Source organism: Mustela erminea, chromosome 1, assembly GCF_009829155.1.
Source record: "Mustela erminea isolate mMusErm1 chromosome 1, mMusErm1.Pri, whole genome shotgun sequence".
In the NCBI taxonomy this organism is placed as follows: Eukaryota; Metazoa; Chordata; class Mammalia; order Carnivora; family Mustelidae; genus Mustela; species Mustela erminea.
This window is the reverse complement of record NC_045614.1, coordinates 12,396,877-12,419,923: the sequence shown is the minus strand read 5'-3', so window position 1 is coordinate 12,419,923 and position 23,047 is coordinate 12,396,877. Positions and strand designations below refer to the sequence as shown.

The following is a 23,047-nucleotide window of genomic DNA, read 5'->3' as shown; positions in this document are numbered from 1 at the left end:
CTTTAGTTGGTTTGAAAGCACAGTGGAGGAGTGCCTGGGTGGTTCAGTGGGTTAAAGCCTCTGCCTTTGGCTCAGGTCATGATCCCAGGGTCCTGGGATCTAGCCCAGTGTTGGGCTCTCTGCTCAGCGGGGAGCCTGCTTCCTCCTCTCTCGCTGCCTGCTTCTCTGCCTACTTGTGATCTCTGCCTGTCAAATAAATAAATAAAATCTTTTTTAAAAAAATAAAGCACAGTGGAGCTTATTGATTTTGTCAGGGATGTGGGGTTTTTTTTTTTTAAAGATTTATTTATTTATTTCAGAGAGAGCGAGAGAGTGCATGAGTAGGGGGGAGGGGCAGAGGGAGAAGAGAAGTAGACTCCCGGATGGCTGCAGAGTTTGACACCAGGCTGGATCCCCGGACCCTGAGGTGAGCCAAAATCAAGAGTTTGATGTTCAACGGACTGAGCCACCCAGGCACCCCAAGGATGTGGACTTTTTAGGGATGTGAAGGACATCTGCTTTGGTGCCTGGCTGGATGTGGGGTTTCGGGTGGCAGAGGAAGAGAAGAGAGGAATAGGCAACAGCTCAGTGTCTCTGCCCTCAGAGAGATAGGGACAAGGAGGGAGGAACAAGTTGAGGGGCCCAGTAGGCTTCCTGGCTGTTAGTTCGGGCAGGTCACGTGGCTACTGTAAGCCCCCATATTTGTACAGATAAAACGGAGGCGATGATCGCAAGCTGAAGTGGGGCTTGCGGGGTGCTCGGCCCCAGACTTGGCACAGACCATGGGCTGGACGGACATCAACACTTGGGGCATGTGGTTGGATTTGGGCGATCTCAGCAGTTCTCAACTGGGACAGATTATCCCGCTAGGGGACATTTGGCAATGCCTGGAGATACTTCTGGCTGTCACATTGTAGAGGGGGAGGACCGACTGGCATCCAGTCAGCAGAGGCCAGGGGTGCAGCTGAACATCCTACAATGCACAGCCCAGCCCCCACCATGGAGAATGATCCCGCCTCAGGTGTCAGCAGTGCTGAAGCCGAGACACACTGTCTGCCAAGGAGAGGCACCGGGGAGGCAGCGGGCCCATCAGGAGAAGTGCATCTCTGAGTCACCTGTCCTGGGAGGACACAGATGCCCAGCGAGTAGGTCAGGGAGGAGGTGGACAGAGAATGCGTTGACAGAAGCATGGATCACAGCTGCGTTTAGAGAGAGGGCAGGCAGAGGCATGAAGCTGGAGGGAGAGATGAGCCACATCTGGGAGGTTGAGGAAGAGTGGCCTGTGCCCAGAGGGCAAGGGGCCCAGGGCCTGGGAAGGGACAGGGCTCCGTGGCTCCCAGGCACCAGAGTCCTCAGCCTGGTAGCAACCAACAAACTATAATCGAAGTGGGAGGGTGAGACATAGAAGCGGTGGCCAGGTTAGGGAGATGGTCCTAGAAAAACATGTGCAAGTGGCCAAAGGAGACGCATGGCAGGAGTGAGTGGAAGAGTTTCTCCTGGGCCTCCAGAAGCTCACAGCAGACTTTTTGGGGGCAGAGACAAAAAGAAGAGCAGTTTCCTCCAACACTGTTGGTGAAGACGTAAAATGGTGCAGCCGCGATGAAAAACAGTTTAGCAGTTCCTCAAAAAGCTAAACATAGAATTACCATATGAGCTAGTGATTCCGCTCCTAAGTATATAACCAAAAGAAGTGAAAACAGAGACTCAGTGTCCCTGTATGTGCATATGTCCACACAGATTCAGTGCAACATGATTCACAGTCGCCAAAATGTGGAAACAACCCAAGTATCCATCCACGGAGAAATAAACAAATGTGGTCCATCCATATGGTGGAATATTACTCAGTCATAAAAAAGAATGAGGACCTGACACATGCTACCCCATGGGTGAGCCTCGAAAGCATCACGCTGAGTGAAGGAAGCCAGACACAAAAGGTCACACATTGTATAACTGCATTTCTGTGAAATGACCAGAAGAGGTAAATCCATAGAGACAGAGCACATCAGGGATGACCGGTGACAGGGGGACAGGGGCAGTGAGGAGTAAAGCCCATACCAAGGAGAATGAGTGCAGGAGCTCCTCTTGGGATGATGGAAAAAATTGGGACTAGACAGTGGTGATATGGTTGCACAATATGTGAATGTACTAATGCCACCAAATTATACACTTCAAGAGGGTTGACTTTATATTATGTGAATTTCACCTCAGTAAAAAAGAGAGAGCCAGCAAGAAACAGAAGTTTAATAAAAAGAGTTTAATGAAAAGAGTTTAATAAAAGACAGCACAGTCAGGAGCCATTACCACCCCAGAGCCCTGGGACCTGGGGCTACGGGGCAAAAGCAGTTGCTAGAACCTGGACTTGATAGGGCCCTATGCAGAGAGAGGACTGCCTGGCAAGAGCTGTTGGTTGAGGGGCACAGGCAGCCTGCATGGACCACACAGGAGAGGAGATGAGATACTAATACCCTGACCTCAGTCTCCTCCCTCCCTCCAGTGCCTGCTGTGGCTCCCTATTGGTTGAATCCAACGGGAAGCCACAAGGCAAAGGTTGAGTGGTCCATTCATTCATTCACCCATTCACAGAAGGGTGGAGACAAGGCAGGAGGTAATTCAAGGTTTGGAGCAAAGACCAGAGCTGTTCAGGGATGTGGGGTGAATGGAGCAGCAAACACCTTCCAACTCATCACTCACCACACTCTTGCTCACTGCCACTTGCAACCATCTTGCCAAACCCTTCAAGGCCATCTCTCTCCCCCTCAAAGCCTTTGCACATGCTGTTCCCTCCGTCTGGAATTCTCTTCCCTCTCCCCTGCTCTGCTAACTCCTACTTCTCCTTCAGGTATCAGCTCAAAGGCCATGTTCTCTGAGGACTTCCCTAACTTCTGAGCTCAGTTCAAGCTCATGTTCCATGCAGCCACAGCCCCGTGCATCCTCGGTCACAGCAAACTTGCTCTTGGAACGGTGTGTTTAGCTGAGAGCTCTGTGCATATAGACAGCCTCTTGCTCACTCCCTGCCTTTTTCCCCAGCCCCGGCGAGCACAGAGCACATGTTCATTCAGCAAACACCAAGCTCCCAGGAAGTACCAGGAGTTGTTCTGCAGTGGAGATGCAATAAAGCATAACTAGAAACACATACACAAAAAGCTTATTTTATGGGATGTGTGCTGTGGAGGACAATCTAGGGAGCCAAGGGGATAAGGAAGACGTCTGAGGTGCTCTTTGAGCAGAGACCAGAGGCTGGACCGTGCCTGAAGAAACAGCCAAGAGCCCAATGAGGCCGGAGCCGAGTGAGCGATGGAGAGAGCAGGAGGACACAGGGGCTGGAAGGTGACCGGACCGATTGTGCCCCTAGGAGGCACTTCGAGTTTTCCTCTGGGGAATGGGCGCCACGGACGGTTCCCAGCTGGGGAGGATGCTGACTGCGCCGGGGCCTGACTGGGATTTTCCCGGTTCCCTCCGGCTCTGATGCGCCGACGAAAGGGGGCGCCAGAGCGGCGGGAGGAGCCGGAGGAGGAGCCGCCCTGGAGGGCCCGCGCTGTGAAAGGTGGTAGGATTGGGGGATTTGTTTAGAGGTGACGGGACTCGCCGACAGACGGAATGTGGGTGTGAGAGGAGGGAAGGCAGGGGTGACGCCAAGGGTTTGGGCCTGGGCCACATCTAGGTTGGCGTTTTCGATGGAGAAATGGAGACTAACTTGGGGAGAAGAAAGTGGGGGGGGGTGGAGAGAAAGACGGCAAATGGGAAGAGAGGGAAAAGGGGAGATGGTCTCAATAAGGAGCCAGGCGGGTGCAGGACACCCCCTCGGGGCGGGCGGCGGGAGGAGAGGCCCTGGTCTTCAGAAGCTAGAGAGATGGACAGCACGCTCCCAGAATTGGGGACGGCTGCTGGGGAGAGCAGGGAGCACCGAGGGGGCAAAGACAATGCGGGGAGGGCGGAGGCTGGGGTCGTGAAGGGGAATGCGAACAAGATTACTCCTCACCAGGTATGGCTAGGAAAGTGTCCTTCCCGGACTCCGCCTGGAGCGACCCAGCCCCCTCCCTTCCTCCACACGCACCTGTCTCCATTTCCCCACACTGGTGGGGGATTAATCTCCACCTCCCTCTACCGGGGCCCAGGGACACGGGATTTGCGGGATTTGCGGATTGGAAGCTAAAAGGTACTGCTGGCATCAATGAAACCTCGGTCCGACTTCCCCTCAGCCAATCAGATCCCACCCTCCTACGCCTCAGTCAATTAAATGTTCTCCAGCCCTCGGCCAATCAGACTCGGCCTTCCCTTCTTTCAGGCAATCAGACGCTCCTCTCGCGCTTCACAGACAACTAAATTCCACGTTCGTGCTCCCGGGCCGGCCGACTGAACTACTCCTCCCTCCACTAATCAGGCTCGGCCCTCCCCACATACCTCACCCTATCAGAAACAAGTCTTCTGTCCGTCGGCCAATAAGAAAGCCCCGTTAGAAGAAGCCTGGGGGTGTCTAGACCCGTAGTCCACCACTTACCTGCTGTTGGGCCTGGAGTACGGCTCTTAGCATCTCTGTGCCTCTTTCTTCTCAACCGTAAAATCATCTTCCTTCCCTCTTGGGGTGGGCCTGAGGCTGCCACCTGAAAGCGATCTCTTCCTAAAAATATGTTGTGTAAATGTGTGTTATTATTTCTCTTCCCTCCCTCAAATCCTCCGAAGCTGTTTCCTAGGCTGGACCGCCTTCCCTGCCAGACCATCCCATTTATCCTTCAAAACCCAATCCCTCTTCCAGGAACTTGTCTATGCCCCCTTCCCAAGCTGTACCCCAGCTGCCCCTCTGGCTCTTCTAGCTAACCTAGTCATGACCATGTAGGGCAGAGAGTCTAGCTGAAATTGTCCCCTCCGCCCACCCCTCACCCCCACCTCCCCACTCTTGGAAACCTCAGAGCCCAGAGCTTGGAAATTTGGAGGCCACAGGATCTCCCACCATGAGGGTGGGCACAAAATGCTGGTGTCATTTGAATACCTGCTGACCAACTGAGTCAATGAACAAATCAGTTTCAATATGGATCAGCTGGAGGAGAAGCCCAGCATTGGACTTGGTGGAATCATTAAATCCCTTAAAATCATGTGCAAAATCGTGCGTTTATCTTTTCAGGAGAGACTTGGAGCCAGAGCTTTCACTAGATTGGGGGGGGGGGGGCGGATTTAAGAACTTTCTTGGAAAATTGGAGTCCCAGGGTGCCTGGGTGGCTCAGTTGGTTGAGCAACTGCCTTCAGCTCAGGTCATGAATCCTGGAGTCTCGGGATCGAGTCCTGCATCAGGCTCCCAGCTCCACAGGGAGTCTGCTTCTCCCTCTGACCTTCTCCCTTCTCATGCTCTTTCTCTCTCTCTCTCTCAGGTAAATAAATAAATAAATAAAAAGATAAAATAAAATTGGAGTCCCAGAGACTGGCAGTAGCTTTCCCAAAGTCACACAGTCTGGTAGGAACAGAGTCAGGAACTTAGCCCTTGGGGCCCATCGGAAGAGCCTCCCAGGACTTGGAGGCTGAGTATGAAAAGGTATTTAACCTCGTGATCCAGTTTAGGGGGAAGAAAATTCATGTTTATTAAGAAGCCCAACGGTCAGTCAGTTGACAGACATTTTGTGAACACCTGAATGCTAAGTGCCAGGCACTGGTCTCAGCCCTGGGAACGCAGCCCCGAGCAAGACAGGTCCCTGCTCCCACGGAGTTTCCCTCCAAGTGGGGGAGGCAACAATAAATAAATAAATGCATACGTAAGATAAATAAACAAATGACTAAGATAGTGTCAGGTAAGGGTCTTGGTAAATAAAATGAGCTCAAAAGGAGGGACTGGGAACCTAGTTTACTCAGGGTGGTCAGGGCTAGGCTTCTAGGAGGAAGTAATGTTTGAGTGATCCCTGAATGATAGGAAGACATGAACTGGAACATTCCAAGCAAAGTGAGCATAAAGTACAAAGGCCGTAGGGTGGAATGAGGGGCACATCGTCAAGAAGCAAGAGGCCAGGGGCGCCTGGGTGGCTCAGTGGGTTAAGCCGCTGCCTTCGGCTCAGGTCATGATCCCAGGGTCCTAGGATCAAGCCCCATGTCGGGCTCTCTGCTCCTCGGGGAGCCTGCTTCCTCCTCTCTCTCTGCCTGCCTCTCTGCCTACTTGTGATTTCTCTCTCTCTGTCAAATAAATAAAATCTTTAAAAAGAAAAAAAAGAAGAAGCAAGAGGCCAGTGGGCTGGACTGAGGAACCCAGGAGGAGAGGAGATTAGAAGGACTAGTAGAAGCCAGAGCCTGAAAGTTCTAGTGTATGCACCGCAGAAAGGAGAGGGGAGGGAGAAGGGTGCCCCACAACAGAGGACCAGGAGGAGACGATGCTGGAAGCAAGGAAGTGCCTGGCCTGTGCCTGTTTGGGGCACCGGAAGTCACCCTGCCTCCTGCTGTGCTGATATAAACTATAGACCAGAAAGGAGGAGTGAGTGGGTTGGGGCAAAGGTGACCTCCACCAGGAACCAGTTGTGGTTCATGACCACAGGCTACCCCAGGCTGATTCAGCAAGATTCTGTGTTATCAAAGGTCAGCTCCCCAAACAGCAAAGCAACCTAGCAGCAAATTGTCCCCCACCCCAGAGGACCTCCCATAGAAATTTCTCCTTGCTAGCTTCCAGAAAGATTAAGCTTCAGAAAATTTCTCAAAAATGCTTGTAGGATAGAGCCAATCACCAACCACTGTGTGACTCTTGGCAAGTTACTTCACACCCCCAAGCCTCAGTTGACCACGTTCTTGTTTGTTCGAGCCTTCATAAATCAAAGGCATAATATAGGTACCTTCCTCTGCCTCCAGTACCGTGTTGAGTCTCCACAATAAAGGAAGGACTTGGATTAGGATCATTTATAGGTAGAGAGGTGGAGGCTGAGAGGAAGGAAACAACTTGCCCCAGTTGGGAGGTAAACCCAGATCTGTCAGAGTTCAGAGATGCAAAGACTACGAGGGGCCCAATTCTAAGCCCTTCCTTAGCAAGTGTCCAGCACTCAGTGGTCACTAAGCAGACAGGGAATAATCTGATGGCCATTAGCCTCAGGATGGTGTGGGGTCACCTCTCCCAACCTCAGTTTCCTTGGCTGCCAAATGGGGACTTAGAATTCTTCACTTTGAATTCTCTCTTTACTGGCTTTGTGCGGCAACAGAGATAGAAAGTATTCGATGGTTCCTCAAAAAGTTAAACATAGGAGAGCCTGGGTGGCTCAGTGGGTTAAGCCTCTGCCTTCAGCTTAGGTCATGATCCCAGAGTCCTTGGATCGAGTCCTGCATCAGGCACTCTGCTCAGCAGGGGGCCTGCTTCCTCCTCTCTCTCTCTCTGCCTGCCGCTCTGCCTGCTTGTGATCTCTCTCTTTGTCAAATAAATAAATAAATAAATAAATAAATAAATAAATCTTTTTAAAAATAAAGTTATACTTAGAGGTACCATATGACCCAGTAATCCCACTCCTAGGTAGAGACCCTGAAGAATTGAAAACAATATTCAAATAAGTACAAGTATACGCATATTCCCAGCAGCACTCTTCACAAAAACCAAAAGTGGAAACACCCCAAATGTCAATGAAATTATGAACAGGTAAGCAAAATGACCTGTGTACACATTTTCATGTCATTCAGCTGTAAAAAGGATCAGAGCCCTGACACACACCACGAAGATGAACCTCAGAAACATTACACTGAGTGAAAGAAGCCAGTCACCAAAATCACGTAATATGTGATCCCTTTTATATGGAATGTCCAGAATAGGTCATTCTTTGAGACAAAAAGCAGAGCAGTGGTTGGCAGGGGCTGAGGGGAGGGGAAATGGGAAGTGATTACATAATTTGTACAGAGTTTCCATCGGGGGTGATGAAAATGTTCTGGAACCAGATAGAAGTGATGGTTGCACAATGCTGTAAATGTACTAAATGCCCCAGAACTATTCTCTTTAAAATTTAAAATGATTACATTACATGAATTTCACCACAATAATAAATACATGGTAAATAAATAAATAGTGGGAAGCAGGTTCATACAATTTTATATCACTGATTCCTTTGCTAAAGCCATGAGATAAGCACATTATTGTTGCCGTTTTAGAGTTAGAGAAATCAAGGCACAGAGAGGGGAGGTGCTTTACCTAGGGAGTGGGGAAGACTGAATGGGTTGTGGGGTCTCCCTGACCTCGGGGAAGGCTAAATGGGTCGTGGGGTCTCCCTGACCTCAAGCAGGTCCCACTCCTCTGCCTGGGAGCCATGCAGGTGACAGACACCCACACTGAGTTTACCATCCTTGAGTACAGGTGACTCAGCCAGAGGGCAGACAGCAGAACCCAGGATATTGGCCAGCTTGACCTGGTTCTTTTTTCCTGGCCCAGGAGGAGACAGCAAGGAGGCCCAGGGCCAAGGAGCTGTCCTTTGTTCAGAGAGAAAACCTGTTATTATCACCTCTCTATGCCCAGTCACATGCCGAATGCTCTAAGAGGACTCAATCCTGGAGCCAGCCCTCTAGAAGCTCCCAGCCTGGAGAGTATATTGTCGGACACAGACACTCCCAAAAGCTCAGTATCAGGGCTCAGCCAAAGAAAGGAGCCCACAGCTGGAAAAGCCAAGAGGACAGAGCCAGAGGAGAAGGGAAGTCCTCCTGGAAACCGGGGTAGTGGAGATAGGTCTTGAAGAATGTATAGGAGTCCACCAGATCAAATGAAAAAGTTTTACTAGTGGGAAAGCGAAGAGATATAAGCTCTGGGGAGGAGAAATTGGTAATATCTGGCAAAATTGTATGCTCATTTATCCACTTAAGGGAATATATCCCAAAAGTCCCTTGTAAAACTAAGAAAAAGATAAATGAACATGGCTTTTCACAACAGCACTATTGAAAATATCAATATTTTTGAAATATTTATTTTGAAAATATTTATTGAAAATATCAAAATAGGGGTGCCTGGGTGGCTGAGTGGGTTAAGCCTCTGCCTTAGGCTCAGGTCATGATCCCAGGGTCCTGGGATCGAGCCCCACATCGGGCTCTCTACTCAGCAGGGAGCCTGCTTTCTCCTCTCTCTCTGCCTGCTTCTCTGCCTACTTGTGATCTCTGTCTGTCAAATAAATAAATTGTAAAAAATCTTTAAACAAAGAAAATATCAAAAATATCAAAATGCTGGAGCATCTGGGTGGCTCAGGTGGTTAAGCACCTGCCTTTGGCTCAGATCAGAATCTCAGGGTCCTGGGATCGAGTCCAGCATTGGGCTCCCTGCTCAGCAGTGCAATCTGCTTCTCCCCCTCCCCCTGCTCATGGTCTCTCTCTCACTCACTCTATCTTTCAAATAAATACACAAATAAAATCTTTTTAAATACTATATCAGAAGACTGGAAATAGCCCATAAGCCCATCAATAGGGTATGGTTGAATAAATCAAGGCACAGCCACATGTTGGGGTCCTATGCAGCTGTAAAAAGGAATGAGGATTATCTCTCTATTCTGGCATGAAGAGATCTCCAGGAAACAGTATTAAGTGGAAAGAAATATATATTATATATACTAGTGACAGTTACATAGATATATATATAGTGACAGTTACATAGATATATATATAGTGTTTTTAAAATGGAACAATAGGGGTGTCTGGGTGGCTCAGTGGGTTAAAGCCTCTGCCTTCAGCTCAGGTCATAATCTTAGGGTCCTAGGATCGAGCCCCGCATTGGGCTCTCTGCTCAGCAGGGAGCCTGCTTCCCTTCCCCTCTCTCTGCCTGCCTCTCTGCCTACTTGTGATCTCTGTCTGTCAAATAAATAAAATCTTTAAAAATAAATAAATAAAATGGAACCATAGACCATGAAAAAATTATAAATGATTACCTGAGGAGGAGGGAAAGAACATGATGAGAGGTAAATGAGTAGAAGCTAGATGTTTCTCTATATACCTTGTTTCGCAGATTTGACTTTAGAACCATGCAAATATCTCACATAATTCTAAGGCAATATTAGACTTAAGAAATAATCCCTCACTTCACACCCATTAGGATGGCTATTATAAAAAAGAAAATAACAAATGTCACAAAAGTGTAGAGAAAAATTGGAACTCTTGTGAACCACTGGTGGGAACGTAAAATGGGGCAGCGGCTGTGGAAAACAGTTTGGCAGGTTCTTTAAAAAATTAAACATACAATTACCACATCATCCAGCAATTCCACTTCTGGGTATATACCCAAAAGAAATGAAAGTGGGAACTCAACTCAAACAGATATTTGTACACTCACGTTCACAGCGGCACTACTCACAATAGCCCAAAGTGGAAACAACCCAAATGTCTATCAGCGAATGAATGGATAAACGAAATATGGTCTATCTGTACAACGGAATATTGTTCAGCCTAAACAAGGGAAAAACAGGGGCACCTGTGTGGCTCAGGATTAAGCATCCAATTCGCAATTTTGGCTCAGATCATGATCTCATGATCGTGAGATCGAGCCCCCAGTCAGGCTCCACGCCAGGCATGGAGCCTGCTTGGGATTTTCTCTCCTCATTCTTTCCCTCCCTCTCACTCTGCCCCTCCACCGCCCCCCACCTGCTCACACTCACACCCTCTCTAACTTTCTCAAAAAATTTAATAAATCAATAAATACTTTAAAAATTAAAAAGAGGGGCACCTGGGTGGCTCAGTGGGTTAAGCCGCTGCCTTCAGCTCAGGTCATGATCTGGGGTCCTGGGATCGGGTCCCTCATCGGGCTCTCTGCTCAGCAGGGAACCTGCTTCTTCCTCTCTCTCTGCCTGCCTCTCCATCTACTTGTGATTTCTCTCTGTCAAATAAATAAATAAAATCTTTAAAAAAAATTAAAAAGAAAAAATGGTAGGGGATTTCCTACTTCTATCCAGTGAAAGAAAAGTCCTAGAAACAACTAACCCAGTAGCCATGAGCACCTTTAGCACTTTGATTCCTATCTCTAAGTACCACTTTCCAATCAAAGAAGGGCTCCCTGGGGAAATGGTTGATTCTCAGGTTTGTGGCAGGAAATGTACAAGATAGTCCTGAAATCTCTTGTTACATCATAAAAAAAAAGAGCCATGTCAAAAGAACTCAGGAGTCACAGTGAAGAGGCTCCCACTGGCCAAACGATAATAATTTGATTATCAGTAATGATTTTTAAAAAAACTTCAATGTATTCACACATTTCAGTAGTTTAACTCCATGATTTTGTAAAGATATGGGGGGAGAGGTAAATCTCATTATCTACCTTTGGAGGATGTTAAGGAGCCCAGCAATGACTTTGAAAATGAGGGAAGGAAAGATATCAAGCATTTATCTTGTCCTTCCATGTGAATTGTACCACTGGGTAACCAAATGGTAGATGAGAAGATGTTTCTCTCTCCAGATGAATTCCAGCTAATAAACGAAGAGAGAATAAATCATCCCAATATCACTCTGTTGTAGCTGCTAATGGGTTAACAGGTCTAGGCGATGATCACCAATGGCAGAGAACGTCACAGAAGAGAGACAGGGGGTGGCAGTTATGGAAGAAATAAGATGGCGGGCGCCTGGGTGGCTCAGTTAAGCCATTGCCTTCGGCTCAGGTCATGATCTCAGGGTCCTGGGATTGAGTCCTGCATCGGGCTCTCTGCTCAGCGGGGAGCCTGCTTCCCTCTCTCTCTCTCTGCCTGCCTCTCTGCCTACTTGTGATCTCTCTCTGTCAAATAAATAAATAAAATCTTTAAAAAAAAAAAAAAAGAAAGAAAGAAGATGGCTCGTGAGTTGACATGTGTCAGTTGGACGATGGGTACCTATGGGGATTCATTATATAATTCTCTCTACTTCTGAATATGTTTGAAATTTTCTCTTCTGAAAATAATGGTTAAAGCCCTTTGCGCTGTGTCATTCTCTCAAAGCAGGGTGACAACAGCTAGGAGCCGTGGTTTCTCAGTAAATATTCCCCAGGGTGTACCAACATCTGGCCCCATTTACCCCACACTCATTCTTGGCCTCTAGCATAGCGCCGAAGGCTGAACTCAGGATTTCACTAATATGTCCTGTTCTTAGTTACAAAACTCCCTCCTCTCCAGTTTCAGTGCCAGGTGTTGAGAGATTAAATCTCACCTCTATTCTAAGATGTGACTGAACTCAACTTCTGCCCTCCAGGGACGGCAGAATCTCCCCAGCTGGAGGCTGTGGGGTCGCTGATCCACACCAGCAACTTTGTTTCCCTTTGGCAAATTGGGTTTGACCAATTCTGGGGCTGGCCTGCCTGGCTTCAGTGATCTGGCTGTGGTTCCAGACTGGCTGAAAGCCCAGCTGGCTGCTGTGGGGGTCAAGGCCAGCAGGGAAGCCTTGGCTTGGACAAGTGCCCCAGATGCAGAAATAATTCATGCCTGTGAGTCCAGACTCCTAGAGGAAGAAGGACTCGGGCCATCATGGATTATCCTGTGCCCTGGATCTCTGCTGGGGAGGCTGGGCCAGTAGAGGGAGTGGGGGCAGAAACAACTCTACTCTTTGCATGTTTTCCACATGCAAGGATGGTCCTCAGCATATAGGACCACCTCATTTAGCTCCCAAAACAACCCTATGAGTTTGGTACTATTCTCCCACTTGAGAGATAGACAACATGAGAGTTAGAGATTAAACCACTTGCTCCCGCTAGTAAACAGCAGAGTGAGAATTTGAACTTGGGTTAACTGGCTCAGGAGGGATCAGCAAACTTTATTAAAAGTCCACATATAGGGGCGCCTGGGTGGCTCAGTGGGTTAAAGCCTCTGCCTTCGGTTGGGTCCTGATCCCAGGGTCCTGGGAAGGAGCCGCACCCGGCTCTCTGCTCAGTGGGAAGCCTGCTTCCCTTCCTCTCTCTCTGCCTGCCTCTCTGCCTGCTTGTGATCTCTGTCAAAAAAAAAAATAAAATCTTTTTTTTTTAATTTTTTTTAATTAAAAATAAATAGGGGCGCCTGGGTGGCTCAGTTGGTTAAGCGGCTGCCTTCGGCTCGGGTCATGATTCCAGGGTCCTGGAATCAAGCCCCGCATCGGGCTCCCTGCTCAGCAGAGAGCCTGCTTCTCTCTCTCCCCCTTTCCCTGCCGCTCTGCTTACTTGTGCTCTCTCTCTAGCTCTCTGTCAAATAAAGAAATAAAATATTTTAAAAAATAAAAATAAATAAAAAGTCCACATATATCTAATGGAAATGAAATTACTGCAAAGAGCTATCTGCGCCCTCATATTCACTGCAGCATGGCTCACAATTGCCAAGACATGGAAATGGTCAGAGTCCTTCAGTGAATGCACAGATTTTTTAAGAGGTGGCATATATATATATATATATATATATATATACACACACACACACACACACACACACACACACACACACACACAAAATGGGGTATTATTCAGCCATAAGAAAAAAGAAGGAAATCCTGCAACTGAATGGCAGTGAACAGGTTATCCTAAGGGAAATAAGCCAGACAAGGCAAGTACTGTGTGATCTCACTTATGTGTAGAACCTAAAAAAACAAATAAAGTGACCTCATAAAAGAAGAAGTAGAATAGTAGCTTCCGGGCGTTGAGGATGGGGAAATGGGCAGATGCTGGTCAAAGGGTACGAACTTCAAGGTAAACGATAAATAAGGTCTGAGGATCTAACGTACTGCATGGCGACTCCAGTTAACAGTACTGTGCTGTATACTTGAAAGTTGCTAAGAGTAAATTTCAAAAGTTCCCACCACAAAAAACAAACAAACAAAAAAAATAACTATGTGAGGTGATAGGATGTGTTAACTAACCTTATTGTGGTAAACATTTTGCAATTTACATGTATCAAATCATCGTGTTGCACACCTTTAACTTTACACAGTGTTACATGTCAATTATATCTCCATAAAGCTGGGAGGGGGAAGCCGTGTAGGAAACATTTCAGTTTTGCAGGCCAGATGGTCTCTGCCACTAAAATTCAACTCTGCCATTATTACAGCATGAGGACAGTCATAGATAAAATGTAAATGAATGAGGAGGACGTGTTCCTATCATTTTTTTACATAAATTTGTATTTATTTACATAAATTTATATAAACAAATTGTGGCACATCCATACAATGGAATATTATTTGGCCATAAAAAGAGAATGACTCAGGGATGCTTGGGTGGCTCAGTTGGTTAAGTGTCTACCCTCGGCTCAGGTCATGATCTCAGGGTCCTGGGATCGAGTCCAACATCCCAGCTGAGCTTGGAGCCCGCTTCTCTCTTTGCCTGCTGCTTCTCCTGCTTGTGCTCTCTCTCTCTTTCTCTCTGGCAAATACATAAATAAATAAATAATTTTTTTTTAAAAAGAATGATTCATGATAAGAAGCGCTGATTCACACCATGACCCAGATGAACCTCAGAAACATTATCTTGAGCGAAATAAACAGCCAGACACACCAAAACTCACATAGTGTCTGATCCTATGTATGTGAAACGTCCAGAACAGGCAGAAAGCAGGTCCGTGATTCCCAGAAGCTGGGGGATAGTGACAGTGACTGCAAGTGGGTACAGGGTCTTATTTCAGGGTGATAGAAATGTTCTGGAACTAGACAGAGATGATGATTGCACAACATTCTGAATGTACTAAATGCCATAGAATTATAAATTTTTAAGTGGTTCCTTTTATATTAGGTGAATTTTACCTTGAAAAAGTCCCAAAAGCAAAAAAAATACATCATCTACAAAACAGACAGCCAGCCCATAGGCTGTCATTTGCAGACTCCTGCCCTACATCCTTTAACAAAACCCAGAGCTGAATAAAAAACTACAGACATATATATAAAATCTTTTATTATTAATAATTATTATTATCAGTGTCTTCATGATTATGCTTCTGCTACCAAAGTGAACATTATTAACTCTGATGTTGGCCCCAAGCCCAGTCTTGCCCCAAGTTCCTCTTCCTCTGGCCTCTGTCCATGATCCCACCTTCACTTTGGATCCAGGGCCCAGGACTCTGTCTGTCTGTGTCAATGCTACCTCCATTAGAGCTGTGCCTAGGCCCCAGATAATGACTGTTCTCTTGAGTACAGTGTCTGTCTGCAGCCCGGAGGGGCCTTGACCTACCCTGGCAGGTGGTCCTCATGAGGTGTAAGGGTAGCAGAGGTGGGGACTGGTGATTCATCATGGGAATCCCAGCCTTTCTGCTAACTCCCAGGCCCAGCCCAGACCAGGCACTTTGGTGTGTGGGTGCGTGCGTGTGTGTGTGTATGTGCGTGCGTGCGCGTTTCCCAGCCTAATCCCCAATTGACCCCACATCCTCAATCAGGCCTTCTGTGCACTCAGCAATCCCTCCCTGACACCCACCTGGTCCCTGGCCTGTGCCAGGTACTTCTGGGCACCCTAAGAGGACTCAGCATCTCCCAGTTTGGGGGAGATAAAACTGGACATAGAAACTCCTAGCCCTGCATAGATGGGTCTGAGTCAAAGCGAGGCTCCCCAGGCTAGAGAGCCAGGATGGGTAAAGGGCAGAACCAGGAGTAATCCAGGAGGCTTCCTGCAGGAAGGATCCACCCCAGGACACAAATCCCAGACTCTAAGGGAAATGCTGGCTGGCCATGACATACCCCTGGCTTGAAACCTACCCAGCCTCTGCCACAAATTCCAAGGTTCAAAACGGAATCAAGGCTCTCTGGATGATTAGCCCAGAAGTTCTTGGGTGTGAAAGTCTGGAAACACTTCTGCGTGTGAATTACCCTGACCCTGACCCAGCCACAGGATAGTGGAAACATATTTTGCCCTTGGAGCACTCCCCAGGTTTCAGCGATGTGTCCTTGAGCAAGTTACTTAACCTCCCTGAGCTCATCTTCCTGCTGGGTAAAATGAGCGTAAATCGATGGTGGTATAAAACCAAAAGGGTCCTCTGGGGCTGCAATCAGTGGAAGCCGCAGAGGGACACTTCCGGGGTCCATAATGCCAAGGCAAGGCCATTCCCAGTCCAGGTGGACACTAGATGGGGATCTCCTCAGCCACCCCTTCACATTCTGGGGGCACTAGAGTAAAGCAAGCAAGGCACAAAGACAGGATCACAATTCCTGATGTTAACTTTTCCCTCTGGCCCCAGTACGCCTCAGGACAGGGCTGTTTCCGATCCTCTCTTTCTCTAAAAAGTTGATATTTTGTTATAGTGGATTTTTTGCATTCGTTTTGGTCTTTTGAAATATCGCATTAAAATATAACTGGAACAAAGATTTTCAGCACCACCTTAAATTTTGAACCCCAGGCAAATACCTCCCTTCCTCACTCCATCCTCCCACCAGATGGACACACAGTCCAGGCAGAGCCCACCTCCCTTCCCCACTGCCCCTCTCCCCAAATCCTTGGAAACTGGGATTCAGAGATTCCCTTGGAATCCCCCAGAGACTGGCCTCCGTTCCCTCCCTCCCCAGCACCTACTTCCTGAGTCCCCACTGTGGATGCTTGGTCCCCAGAGAGAGGACACTCTATAACTGCGAAAACACCCCACCCCCTGCCCCCTGGGGAATCCCAGACCTGGCTCAGCCTGGGCATTCCCAGGCCCGCCCAGGGCCCGCCCCATACTGAGTCCCCAGCCTGGTGGGTCTCCTGGAAACTCCCAAAGCTGGTTTCGGGGTGGGAGGCCCACAGTGAAGCAATTCATACCACAGCCCCAACCACTTGGAGCCCATCCCACCTGAGTCCGGAATAAAGGGGAGGCAGGTTCATTTCTGCAGGACTCACACACCTGCTTTGCACGGGAAAAGAGGAGGACCCCTCACTGTCAACCCAGGTGAGCCCAGAAGCCAGCTCCCGGGACAAAACCAGGGTCGGGAATCCTCCGGCCCAATCCCTGCTCTCAGCTTCCTTTGGTTAATTGGGACTAGGACCTGGAACTGGTGAGAGGGGACAGCTCCTGATCCCAGGGGCTCAGAGCAGGCCTCAACAAACAATCTCCAGGCCCTGCACCCATCCTCTGCCTGAGCCTGAGGTGCTGACAGAAAAGAAGGCAGGAGGCGGTACCAACCCCAGGCCTCTCCTTCTCTCTCCTCCCCCAGCACAGCCAGTCTTACCAGTTTGGCGGGCACCTAAGAGTCCCCTCTGGGGGCCAGCTGCAGCTCCAGAACAATAACTGCAGGAAGCGGGTAAAGTTTGCAGGACTGGCCTCAGTCTACCCCTCTTGGGAACGTGCAGGGTTTGTTGGACCTCTAAACTACTTAGCCTCCAGGCCCCTCCTGGGATGGGCCTGGCCTGCTGACCTTTGACCTCAGCCTGGGAGGGACAGAATAGGATGGGGGAGCCCCTGAGATCCAGATGACCTTGACCTAGGGCACTCTGTCCCCATGCTCCCACTATCTCCCGCCCACAACTCCGCAAGTGGCAGCCGTGTCATTCACCTCTGGACTTTGACAGTGGTCAAAGGCACCACTCAGTTCTCTATGCCCATCCCCTTCCAGTTCTGCCAAGGTCTCTGCTGAGGTCAACTGGATTTGTCCCTCAGAATCTGGAACCCCACAATGGTGGCCCAGGCTATCCTCTGGATCCTGCTCGGATTGCTGCTGCGGCTGGAACCAGGGACAGGTGGGTCAGGAAGCAGAGACCCCGGGGGCCAGGACCCAGATCTGCAAGAGTGTACTACTGCCCCCTCTGAGTCCAGCCATGTACAGGGTGAGGCTAGACACCCAGGAGGCCCCCATCTCAAGGAATCTCCAATCTCCAGATGCTCCCTGTAGGGTCAGGACAGGAGCTGAGGGACAGACTTGGGGCCAGAAGAGCAAAAATCAGTAGAGTTTCCTCAAAGTTTCCTAACTTTAGAGAGTTTGTTTATTTCATAAACATAGATTCCTTAAACATAGATTTAGGACAGGAAGAAGGGAAAAAAATTTTACTTGATGGAGAAACAGGAAAGGGCATTTTAGGCAAAGAGAAGAACAAAGCTCTAGAGGAGTCATAGAGTGGACCATCTGGAGAAGAACCTGGATTCTGGACAGTGTAAGGAATAAGCTACCTGGGTTCAAATGCTGCCTCTGCCACTTTCTAGCTGTGTGACCCTAGGCAGATGATTCAGCCTCTCTGTTCTCATTAGGGTCGTTGTGAAGATTAGACAGATTAAGTTATATAATTCACCTAGAACGGTGCTTGGCACATAGTAAATGTTTAATAAATGTTAGCTATCATCCAGCATCCCACCCAGCTCTAAGGCCAGCATTCTTGGGTTCCGGCTTCAGCCACTGATATTTCCATCACTGGGCACCGGTCCACTCTCTCCTCCCTCATCATCCTTAGGGACACTTTCCCCTCTAAAATCTCCCAAACTCCAATCCATCAAGAAAAACTGCCCATTTCCTCCTCAAAACACCTGGGAACTCTGCCCATTTTTGTGCATCCCACTGGCTTCGGCCATCTTCATCCCTTACCCCCACACTGTCCCTCCTTCCCTACTCTAGCTTCCCCCAAATCTGTTCTTCACATGGAAGCCAAAGGAGCAATCTTAGAATAACCAGCCAGGCCATGACCTGCTACAGCTCCCCAGTGCTCACTGATCGTCTAAGCTCCTTCGCCGGTTGTCTGTGCCTCAGTGTCCTCATCTACACAAGGACAGTAGTGGGAGTCACAGGGTTGTCCGATGAAGAGCTGGGGGCACTGAGAAAAATGTGGAAGCAGCAGGGGGTGGGGAACAGAGGGTGCTGGGTCACTGGGCTAATGGTGTTCCTCCTCCTGCAGCCACACTGCCCCTGCGCATGGACTCTGTCATCCAGGCCCTCGCTGAGCTCGAGCAGAAGGTACCAGCCACCATTGACAGCCACACTGCTTCTGCACTGCTGCTGTTTGCCCAGGACTCTGGCCCCCACGATGTCCTCCATCGCTTCCTGCGGGAGCAGTGGAACATCAAGGACACCAGGCTGGATCCCCAGCAACTGAGCCCAGAGTTTCAGGGCCTGATCAAGGACGTGGCCCAACATGGTATCCGCGGCAGGCAGGAATACGGAGTGGTGCTGGCACCCGATGGCTCTACAGTAGCTGTAGAGCCTCTTCTGGCAGGGCTGGAGGCAGGGCTACAAGGGAACAGAGTTGTCAGCCTGCCCTTGGACAGCACAGAGGCTCCTCTGGATACTGGAGCTGCCTTTCCAGACACTGGAACCGTGGTTCTGGATATAAGAGCCGCATCCCCAAGATTCAGGGATGCCTCCCCAGATGGTACCTCCTCAGATGTTCGAGCTATGCCTCCAAATAATAGAGCCACAGATCTAGATGACAAACCCACCTCTCCAGGTGTTAGATCTAGCTCTCCAGATGTCCCAGTCACTTCTCCAGATGTCCAAGCTTCCTCGCCAGGTGCCAAAGCCAAGTCCCCGACCACTGTGGACAGCCTCCTGGTGGTCACCCTGGCCAGAGACCTGGGTCTGGCCTTCCTCCAGGGCCCCCAGACCTGGAGCCATTCAGGCCTGGGGACCGAGGGCTGCTGGGACCAGCTCTCTGCCCCTCGTACCTTCACACTCTCAGACTCTGGGGCATCGCCAGTCACCATGGCTTTCCTCAATGGGGCCCTGGATGGGGCCCTCCTTGGAGATTATCTAAGCCGAACCCCTGAGCCTCGGCCACCTCTCAGCCACCTGTTGAACCAATACTATGGAGCCGGGGTGGCTGGAGATTCAGGACTTCGCAGCAACTTCCGACGGCAGAACGCAGCTGCTCTGACCTCAGCCCCCACCTTGACACAGCAGATATGGGGGGCCCTTGTCCTGCTACAGAGGCTGGAGCCAACACACCCTCAGCTGCAGGGCATGAGCCAAGAACAGCTGGCAGAGGTAGCCACCAATGCTACCAAGGAATTCACTGAGGCCTTCCTGGGTGAGAAGGGCCCCCAGCCCCTGGGACCTCCCCCGTCACAGATACACTCTTAGCCTCGTGTGGTCAAGGGGATCCACGACTAGAGGATTCCAGAGGGGGAAATGGGGGCTCAAGCTGGGGAGCCATGGTGGCTGCACAGGTAAAGAGAGGCCAGATTTGGGTCTTAAAGGATGAATAAAAGTTCATCCAAAAAAAAAAAAAAGAAGAAGAAGAAGAAGAAGAGTTTGGGAAGGTAGGGGGCATTCCAGAAGGTGGGCTCAGGACTCACAAAGGCACAGAGGTTCAAATGGAAATTCAGCCATAACTTCTGTGCACCATTAGGGAAGTTGCTTCACTTCTCTGAACCTCACCTTCTTCAGTGAAGCCTGGGAAAATCATTGCTTCCTCTTGGACGTGCTGGGTGGTTTAAGAGAGGTGAAGCAGGGAAAGCAAGTAGCGCACAATTAGAGTCCCACAAGACGTGGAGGCTGAGATTTCTCTTTTTTCACTGTGGCTGTCCCTCCCTAGAACTCAGAGCAGAGTCAGCTGGAGAGGTTGGGCCTTAAAATAAGAGCTAAAATTCTTGGGGTTCATCCTCAAGGTGATGGGAAGCATAGCAGATATTCCAAGAGGACTGAAATGCTGTTAAATTCAGTGAAGTTAAAGCCCCGTGGAGGCCAGTGTGTGGGGCAAGATGGAAATGTCCTCAAATCTGGAGGAACGGTCCATAGGTGTGCTCTAACGGGCGTGCAGGCAGGCGGCAGGCAGAGAAACGCTGGCTGACCCCAGCCCCGGACTCCCTTCTCTGCAGGGTGCCCGGCCATTCACCCACGTTGCCGCTGGGGCGCCGCGCCCTATAGGGGTAGCCCCAGGCCGCTGCAGCTGCCCCTCAAGTTCTTGTATGTACATCACACATACCTGCCCGCGCCACCCTGCACGGATTTCGCGCGCTGCGCCGCCGACATGCGCTCTATGCAGCGCTTCCACCAAGATACTCGGGGTTGGGACGACATCGGCTACAGGTAAACTGAGGCCCCGGGCTCGAGAACCTTTTAGGGTGTTGCCTGGGTGGGCGGAGCCTGATCGGGGGCGGGGCTTTGACCGGAGCCCACGGGGAGAGACGGAGGAGGAGCCTTGGCGGTGGGCGTGGTCAAGTGGAGGCTGCGTGGCCTTGACTCTAGTCCCGGCTTTACGACTGGGATTCTTGGGTCTGAGGTAGCAACTAGGAAAGGACGCAGGACCTGAGGAAGGAGCAAGACTTGTGTTAAGAGCAGGGTCTGGGACGGAGCATCGATGGACTATGACCTAAGACAGAAAAGGTCTCTGAATTGGGCAGGAGCTGTACTTGAGACTGTGTGGAGGGGGCTGGGTAGAAAGGGGAGTGGCCAATGCTGAAGGTCGGATCCAGAAAGACGGGATAGTTTCTGCAGTGGCACTGTGGGAGTGGGAGGAGGATGGACAGGGCAGAGCCAGAGCGACCAGGCGGGACTTGGGTCGGAAGGGGCCCTTGGCTCAAGGGCAGAACTGGGGTAGGGGCCCAGATGAAAGGCGGGGCCTCGCTCACGCCGCATGGTGCCTGCTTCCCCCTCCCGTCTACAGTTTCGTGATCGGCTCAGACGGCTATGTGTACGAGGGCCGCGGCTGGCACTGGGTGGGCGCGCACACGTTGGGCCACAACACTCGCGGCTTCGGCGTGGCCTTCGTGGGCAACTACACAGCCGAGCTGCCTGCGAAGGCTGCGCTTCACACCGCGCAGGACCTGCTCCCTGGCTGCGCAGTGCGCGCTGGCCTCCTGCGGCCCGACTACGAGCTGTTGGGCCACCGCCAGTTGGTGCGCACTGACTGCCCTGGGGACGCGCTCTTCAGCCTGCTGCGCACCTGGCCGCGCTTCGCGGCGGTGAGTAAGGGACCCCGCCTGTGGCCCATCTTGCCGCGCAAGTTCCGAGCGCAGCCCTGACCCCTGTCTGCCTGCCCAAACTCGACAGACCCCTGACTCCTTACTGTGACCCCCAGGCCCGCACAGCCTCAGCCAGGGTCCTGGCCCCCCCCTTGCAGTCCCTCTATTCAGGCAACCTAGACCCAGGCTTCAGTCGTTCTACTTGCAACAGCCCCTACCCACTGTCCCCCGCCTGTACAGCTTCGGCTCAGCCCTGACCCAGCCAGCTTGTCCTTTATCCAGCCCCAACACCTCTGCCCTCCTAACCAAAGCATGGACCCTGACCCTACAGCACCCCTTCTGCCTACACAGCCTCACCCAGCCTAACCAACCTTGGCCTCACTCTTGTCCCCTAGCCAAAAGACCCTCTATCCACACAACACTTAGACTGTGACCCTCTATGGAAAACCCCCTTTGCCTGTGCAAACTTTGTCCAGTCCCTAACCCTTTGCTACAGTCCTCTGCCCCATCTCGGCCCGAGGATGCTTACTCAGTCAGCCCCAGCCTCCCTGAACCCCAATGACAGCTCTTATGACAGAGCAATCTATGTCCTGTCAGCATAACCTTGGCCTCATGATCCCACCCAGCCCCTGACCCTGATCACCAAAACATCGCTATATTCCCACCTGTACAATCTCATGTTACTTGCCCACTCCCTGTCTCAGTTGTACACTGGCCAGCAATCAGCGATGTACCCACCCCCTCCCTTTGGGTTCCCTGTCCTCTTCCTTATCCATTGTCCCATGGTGACACGGGCAGGCCCCCACTCCCCAAGCCTTACACTCCCCTGTCCTTTCTTCTTTATTTTTTTAAAGATTTTATTGATTTATTTGACAGGAAGAGTGAGAGACCATAAGCAGGGGGAGGAGTAGAGGGAGAAGGAGAAGCAGGCTCCTCACTGAGCAGGGAGCCCAATGCAGGGCTCCATCTCATGACCCGAGCTGAACGGAGACACCTAACCATCTGAGCCACCCATGCTCCCCTCCCCTGTCTTCTAGAATGTGAAACCAAGAATGGCCAGGAGGGCCTCCAGGAGATCCAGAAAGGAGCCACCTCCAACAAACGTGCCAGCCACAGACCTCCAATAAAGAGACGGTGGAAAGAAAATCTGTATCTATGCATCATCTGTGTTTGCACATGTTGTCTTTTTTTTTTTTTAAGATTTTATTTGTTAATTTGAGAGAGAGAATGAGTGGCAGGGAGGGGCAGAGGGAGAGGGAGAAGCAGACTCCCGTCTGAGCGTGAAGCCCAATGTGTGACTCAGTCCCAGGACCCTGAGATCATGACCTGAGCCGAAGGCAGACGCTTAACCGACTGAACCACCCAGGTGCCCTGCACACATTGTCTTAATTTGTGTTTGCCTAGAA

The 23,047-nt window shown here is 50.3% G+C and overlaps 2 protein-coding genes across 4 annotated transcripts in view; one reads left to right on the top strand and one right to left on the bottom strand.

Moving 5' to 3' along the window:
• Nucleotides 1–23,047, bottom strand: part of LOC116573869 (cytochrome P450 4F22) — a 60,823-nt gene that overhangs the window by 35,281 nt on the left and 2,495 nt on the right. The window contains exon 2 of the mRNA XM_032314206.1: nucleotides 4,478–4,597. The gene's annotated coding sequence lies outside the window, so the exon portion shown is untranslated. The remainder of the gene's footprint in view (nucleotides 1–4,477; nucleotides 4,598–23,047) is intronic.
• On the top strand, nucleotides 16,640–22,783 carry PGLYRP2 (peptidoglycan recognition protein 2). 3 transcript variants are annotated; one of them, XM_032314158.1, is made up of 6 exons: nucleotides 16,640–16,706; nucleotides 17,371–17,494; nucleotides 18,638–19,765; nucleotides 20,556–20,766; nucleotides 21,344–21,641; nucleotides 22,679–22,783. In XM_032314158.1, exons 2-6 carry the CDS (start codon nucleotides 17,431–17,433, stop codon nucleotides 22,766–22,768), a joined length of 1,791 nt encoding a protein of 596 aa, XP_032170049.1. In that variant the 5' UTR covers nucleotides 16,640–16,706; nucleotides 17,371–17,430; the 3' UTR covers nucleotides 22,769–22,783. The 3 variants fall into 3 exon arrangements, with proteins under 3 accessions (XP_032170049.1, XP_032170048.1, XP_032170047.1); XM_032314157.1 differs by lacking the exon at nucleotides 16,640–16,706 and adding an exon at nucleotides 16,984–17,058; XM_032314156.1 differs by lacking the exon at nucleotides 16,640–16,706 and having other exon boundaries at nucleotides 17,325–17,494.